Source organism: Tasmannia lanceolata, unplaced genomic scaffold, assembly GCF_043159265.1.
Source record: "Tasmannia lanceolata isolate RefF3 unplaced genomic scaffold, GAP_Taslan_0.1 ptg000037l, whole genome shotgun sequence".
Lineage (NCBI taxonomy): Eukaryota > Viridiplantae > Streptophyta > Magnoliopsida > Canellales > Winteraceae > Tasmannia > Tasmannia lanceolata.
Genome location: NW_027518714.1, coordinates 46,444,645 through 46,451,141, shown reverse-complemented (window position 1 = coordinate 46,451,141; position 6,497 = coordinate 46,444,645). Strand labels below are relative to the sequence as shown.

The following is a 6,497-nucleotide window of genomic DNA, read 5'->3' as shown; positions in this document are numbered from 1 at the left end:
CGAGGTCTACAAATGAGTAAGACCGGACTCAAGTACTTGGATGATCTAAGCCGCTCATTTGTCAATCGCTGGCTAAGATAAGCCGTTCCCCAAAAATCTTCTCCAATTAGATGAAAACCGTCCTTTTCTTTCTTGGGTAATGATAAATTCACACCTTTTCTTTCTTGGGTAATGATAAATTCACACCCCCTGTAGGATGATTTGCACCAGTTTTAACGTGACGTCAAAAATCGTTGAAGTCTACGATAATTCACGTTATAAGTGGATGCGAATCATCCTAAAATGGGAGCGAATTATCATGGCTCTTTTTTCCCCTCTTTTTCCCGCGTGGATTCGACGCTAGACAAACTCAACCACGAGTTAAAATTTAACCCAGGTTAAGTCAAACGGGTTAGGGTTAAGGAGTGGTCGCCTTTTTCTATTTTAAGAATAGATAGAGGATTGGTATCAACCACCCGTTATCAACCCGCCTCTCTCTTCCTCTCTCCCCATTTAGGGTTAGGGTTTCTTCTTACAGAAAATCTCGATTCTTCTCTATTTCGCATTTTTTTTTCTCTGATAGATCCTCTCTCGATTATGGAGATGGAATGCTTGACTGAGTTTCCTCACACACACATGGATCGTCGTCCTAGAAAGAGGCCGAGGTTAGCCTGGGACGTTCAACAAGTCCCCAAGGTAAAAATCTTCTGATCTTTTTTTTTTTTTTTTTTTCATCTTGTCGCTAGATCTGGTGGAGTTTATGTAGATTAGTTCGCTATATCTTATTTTTTTTCTTAGATCTGATGAGTTTAGGTTGGTTTCTGCTAGATCTAGCAAAGATCAAAGGGGTTTTGTCTGGATCTGGTGTGACTTTACGGATTCTTTCTGGATCTATTATATTTTCTTGAATTTCGTATAATCTTTTTAGGATTTACATCTGCTAAAATTTGTTTCATGTTTTTTGCGAGGTACGAGGTTTTTTTGACTATTATTTTTTTCATCCACGTTTAGATTTATGTATGAGAATTTATTTTGATTGTTTTGATGATCTACTTTTTGCTGGACCTTTGTTTTTTGGAAAAAAATTGTGTTGGCTACTATGAATTTATGGCCTGCTTGCCGCTTGGACTGCAAGAAAATATCATTTTTGATGCAAAAATCTTTTCTTGGGATTTTTTTTTTGTCCAAGATTTATAGGGAAATGATACAAGTTTGGTTAATTTAGAGAGATAACATAATAAAATGATGGTCCCTCTATTTAAAAATTGCATAGGGTGGGTTCAAATTAACTTTTTTTTAATGTGTAAAAAAGTATGAAATTTTAGAAATATTTTACTTTTTAAACTTTTCCAAAAATATTCCTGCTATCCAAACAAGGGCCTTATTGTTCTTTGTTTGTTTGGTTAGGATTAGGATTTTTTTGGTTAATTATTTTACGGGTAGGAAATATTTACCTCTGTTTGATTAGAAATTGTTAAAGTTTTTACTTTTATGATCTATATTTTGATTTTCACTTGGTTTGTTTGCTGCTTAATAAAATCGTCGTAAATTTAAATGGAATTTAGGGCACGTTTGGTTACCATGAATTTTTTTTATGATAAATCAGATGTCTCCAAGTGGAGATGAGGGTGAAGTGGCTAACAATCAGGAAACAAAAAAAAGGAAACTAGTCTCTGGTGATGAGGAGCAGCAAAAAATCAGGAAACAGTCGATTGGATTTTGAGTAGAGTTTTTGGATTCCTGATTTTTTGCCGCTACTCATCACCGGAGGCGCTAGTTGTTTCCTGTATTTTGTTTCCTTATTTTAGCAACTTCAGCCGCCCAACCCCTCTCTCACCACTTGAAGGCTGCAGTATATCATGAAAAAAAAATTTCATGGTAGAGCCAAAGTGCCTATAGTGGTTTTGTTTTCCTCAATGAACGTCCTCTTTCCTGTGGTATGGTAGATTTAAGTTTATGTGGTAAGATTTATGTTTATTGAAGTTGATTGGCGAAACTGATTCCCCTGTCCAATTAATCACAAATAATGTTTCTTGTACTCTGTCGGTTCCTTTAGTAGGAATCTTACTTCTAAAAGCAACATGCAATTGAATCGTGGTTTAGGTTGTCCATACCCGCATGCTTTGTTCTTCGGATTTTCTTGGATCTTATGAATTAGTCTTTTTTTTTCTAAGATAAGAATTTTCTTCCCTTGTTGAGGTCTTTAGTTTTCATTATGGGATGTTGACAACCCCTGAGTTGATGTGTGCTGCAAAAGAACTAGGTGAGGGTAACATTATGATTATGTTTGTTGAGTGAAAAATAAATGGATGGCTGTGTGTAGGCTCAGCCAGGAAAATTTTGTGGGCAAGAGGTTGGGAATGTGACAAGCTTAGCATCTACGAGGGCACCCTCAGACCATAATTGTTCATCTCTGTATATAAAAGGAGTTGCTCGAAATGGTTCTCCTCCATGGCGAGATGATGACAAAGATGGGCATTACATGTTTGCATTGGGAGACAATTTAACTCCTCGCTGTAATTACACTTAATCACCATTAATGGTTTTTTATTTCATGGTTGGATCTGCTAATAAAATTATCTGCATTGATTTCTCATTATCATTATATTTCTCTCTTTCAAAGATTTTGTTAAAGACCTCTTATTACTTAATTGTCTCTGTGAGCTATTATTGTGCTACTCATAATAAGTCTTTATACTGCATATAGAATTTTAGGGTCCTCGATTTTTATTTCGTAATCGTTTACTTTTGTCAAATTAACACTATATGATCTAGTTGCCATTTTCTTAACTACCTAGAACCTTTTTTTTTCAATTTACTCCAGGAAAATAGTTTGTGTCATGTCTTAACGTTTTTTGCATTGTTTCAAAATCCCCCCTCGTAATCATTGACTCCCCCAAACCGACTCTGTTTTGCCTTGGTCGTGTTCTTGTCCTAGTCTGCGTTTTGCCCTACAAATTCAGCCAAAACTCCATTGACTCACCCGATTAATGACTGCGTCAACCGAATACTTATTTGCGTCAACCGTGTACTCAACCGCGTTGTGCCGAGTCGATTAGGATTTACTTTGACCACGTTTTGGCTCGCATTTGCATTTTGAAACAATTTCCATGTATAGATGTTGTAGGGAACAATCTCTTATTAGTGGTGCCACTGGTGTACCCTTCGGATCAATGTTGCCTTGTCGTCAGTTGCTTGTGAAGTTTCTACAAGCATTTACCTTCATTTCAGACTTTTCTGGAATGATAAGTGGTTTTCCTTTGATAGGCATCCTTTTTTTAAATGTGTTTTGAAAATATGAAATGCTTCTTATATTTGTAAGTTACTAGCATAGGTATAACTCTATGATTCTTTATGTTACTCAAATTTTCGCCTGGGTGACAACATTACACCTTTACTTTTATGTGGGTTACTGAATACTCCGTTTTTTAATTTTTCCATGCAAAAACAAGTATTTGCGTGTTGCAATGTGTCTCGAGTTGTGGATGGTTTTTACTTCACCTTACATTTTTGGTCTTGTTTGTTCTTGCAGATAAAATCCACAGCAAAATGGGTGAAGGTCAGTTCTTGCACCTGTTGTATTCTCTTATAATAACTTTTTATTCAGCGAAAATGTATTAGGTGTCATTCAGAAAAAAATAAGAACTTGAATTAGGTCATGAGTTCTCCTTATCATTCATTTCTTATTGTGCGCTTTGGATATAGTAAACCCGTTGAGGACCTTTTTGATGTGATGCATTATCTCTGTATGGGATAAAAAATTAAAGTTGTTTTCCCTCAATTATTTCAGGCACATTTGGCCAGGTTTTAGAATGCTGGGACCGGGAAAGAGAAGAAATGGTAGCCATAAAAATTATCCGTGGTATTAAGAAGTACCGGGAGGCTGCGATGATTGAAATCGATGCGCTACAACAGCTTGGAAGACACGACAAGAATGGCAGCCGGTAAGTTGTCTTCTTGATTGTATCACCTTGCAATTTATATTATGCGATTCTATTTTCTTTATTGGCAGTCTAGTAGGTTTGAAAGTAAAATTTTGTATAAGCGGGTGTATTCTTTGCAGTTGTGTGCAATTACGGAACTGGTTTGACTATCGTAATCATATCTGTATTGTAAGTATTCGAGTGATTTGCGATGGTATGATTTCCCCAATTTTCCAAATATTTTGGGGGTTAAAACTTTGTGGATGGATTTAAATGGTTTTAACAGGTGTTTGAGAAGCTTGGTCCAAGCTTATACGATTTTCTACGGAAAAACAATTATCGCTCATTTCCCATTGATCTAGTCCGCGAGCTTGGCAGACAACTGTTGGAATGTGTAGCATGTGTGTAGACCATACTCCTTCCACTTTCATTATTATCTTTACACACTGAAGTGGCCACTATTCTAGTATACGTTCTTTATTTTTTGTCTTCTCATCTAAGGAAAGCCGGGTAGCTACTTGTCTAGTTGCTTGTATCTTTTGTTAAAACCAAACCCATTTCCTCTTGTATGTGGTTCTTATGGGTTTTAACCCAAACATATTCTATTGGATGCCATCTAAAAAAAAAATTTTTTATTTATTGCACGTTTTTCATTCAATTATAGTTTGTTCTTAGTTTCTATCATATCCTTTCAGTTATGCATGATTTGCACCTCATTCATACGGACCTGAAGCCAGAGAACATACTGCTTGTTTCCTCAGACTATGTAAAAGTACCAGATTACAAGGTACATATATCTTTTTTTATCCTTTAATTAGCAAAACTTTTTTATTTTATTCTATCATGTCACAGTCTTATCGTTCCTGGTGTCTAATGATCCTGATTTGTTGTACAGGTTTCTTCACGATCTCCTAAAGATGGATCCTATTTCAAGAGATTGCCCAAATCTAGTGCAATCAAGGTGATTGATTTTGGTAGCACAACTTTTGATCGTCAAGATCATAGCTACATTGTATCTACAAGGCATTACAGGGCACCTGAGGTTATTCTTGGTATGTTGTCCTGTGTATTTCCAGGAATTTAATGATTACGTTGTATATTTTCTTCTTTGATAGCTGTGGTAAACTGTTATTATTATGTGTTTTTTAGGACTTGGATGGAGTTACCCGTGTGATGTATGGAGTATTGGATGTATTTTGGTGGAGCTTTGCTCGGTATATTCTTGATTTTGAAACATTTACTTCCACTCTTCATTTATTAATGTGGGCACATGCAATTTAGAGGTGAAGGGGAAATGTAATCAAGTTAATTTGTATTTATTTTCTATGTTTCAGGGGGAGGCATTGTTCCAGACCCATGAAAATTTGGAGCACTTGGCAATGATGGAGAGGGTATTAGGTCCATTTCCCCAGCATATGTTGAAAAGTGTAAAGTGAGTGCCCAGAAAACCCCATCCCTAGTGTTATTTTATGCAGGTTATTATGCCTTGAGTGCTCCGTCTAAATGCTATTACTTCTTTTTACTTTAGCCGACATGCGGAGAAGTACATTAGGAAGGGTAGGTTGGATTGGCCGGAGGGTGCAACCTCAAGGGAAAGCATCAAAGCTGTTCTGAAGCTGCTTCGACTTCAGGTTTGTGGTTATTCAGTCTGCTTATACCCATTTTGATGCTGGCTAGGGTTAGATGTTGGAAAACGATGCAATTTATGTTTCTCTTACTCGATTATATCTTGTGTTTTTTCGCGGCAGAACCTAGTAATGCAACATGTTGATCACTCGGCAGGGGATTTTATTGATCTCTTGCAAGGTCTTCTCAGATATGATCCCTGCGATCGTCTATCGGCTCGAGAAGCCCTCAGACATCCTTTCTTTACAAGGGATCATCACAGGAGGTCATCATGATGGGGCGATCTCTCTCTCATTCTCTCTCACATTTGTTATTGTTCAAGATAGCTGGTGTGGTGCCAATCCATAATTGAGTAGCAATGACCAAGCCCTGCCCAGGGTCGTAGGCAATGTGCAAATCAAACATGGACTATATATCTAGCCTGTTTCCCCTGTAAAAAAATCCTGTATTCCAACTGAAGCCCTCTTACCTCTTCATTTATAGATAACAATTGTCCTAGTGATTCTGACTTTGCTCGGGTTGCCCTCCTGTTACGTTTTGATATGTCTTGGGTTGCCAATTGTTATGTTGGATGGTCCTTTATTGGGAAGTGCTATCATCAGTCATGTTTCAGTAATTGCACTAACTGATCCCGTCTTCTATTTTCTAAAGAGCTGTCAAAGATTATTACAGTTCCCAAGTAGCTCTTACAAAGCCAATTAGAAAAGACTAGATTAGAAGTTAAAACACTGCTATGCTTAAATAATTTTTGAGACCATTGATCTTTACAACAGAAACATTTCAGCTCGATTATTTTCTTGCCATTACTTTGTTGCCCGTTGATATTCCAGTCTAGCTAGTGTTTTGCAGTATTCCATGGCTGTGATACATTGGCAATTAGCCACTTGCAACCCTTCTATCGAAAGGGCTCGTAGATATAAATAGAAAGGCGAGCAAAACTGAAATAAGTTCTGGTTCCGTTTCCTCTCA

At 37.0% G+C, this 6,497-nt stretch overlaps 1 protein-coding gene across 3 annotated transcripts; it reads left to right on the top strand.

Moving 5' to 3' along the window:
- The first annotated feature begins 436 nt into the window (after positions 1-436).
- FC2 (LAMMER-type protein kinase AFC2) lies at positions 437-6,026 on the top strand. Of its 3 annotated transcripts, XM_077370774.1 has the most exons (12): positions 437-675; positions 2,303-2,495; positions 3,512-3,538; positions 3,770-3,923; positions 4,043-4,091; positions 4,189-4,303; positions 4,598-4,689; positions 4,798-4,954; positions 5,052-5,116; positions 5,237-5,334; positions 5,431-5,533; positions 5,651-6,026. In XM_077370774.1, the coding sequence occupies exons 1-12, from the start codon at positions 577-579 to the stop codon at positions 5,801-5,803; spliced, it is 1,305 nt and encodes a 434-aa protein (XP_077226889.1). In that variant the 5' UTR covers positions 437-576; the 3' UTR covers positions 5,804-6,026. The 3 variants fall into 3 exon arrangements, with proteins under 3 accessions (XP_077226889.1, XP_077226891.1, XP_077226892.1); XM_077370776.1 differs by lacking the exon at positions 2,303-2,495 and having other exon boundaries at positions 545-675; XM_077370777.1 differs by lacking the exons at positions 2,303-2,495; positions 4,043-4,091; positions 4,189-4,303 and having other exon boundaries at positions 555-675.
- The last annotated feature ends 471 nt before the right edge of the window (positions 6,027-6,497 follow it).

Excerpts from the sequence above, each read along its gene's own strand:
- FC2 (XM_077370774.1), top strand. The coding sequence starts at position 577 with ATGGAGATGGAATGCTTGACTGAGTTTCCTCACACACACATGGATCGT. Across the intron at positions 676-2,302 it reads ACGTTCAACAAGTCCCCAAG|GCTCAGCCAGGAAAATTTTG; the intron begins GTAAAAATCTTC and ends GGCTGTGTGTAG. Across the intron at positions 4,092-4,188 it reads ATCGTAATCATATCTGTATT|GTGTTTGAGAAGCTTGGTCC; the intron begins GTAAGTATTCGA and ends TGGTTTTAACAG.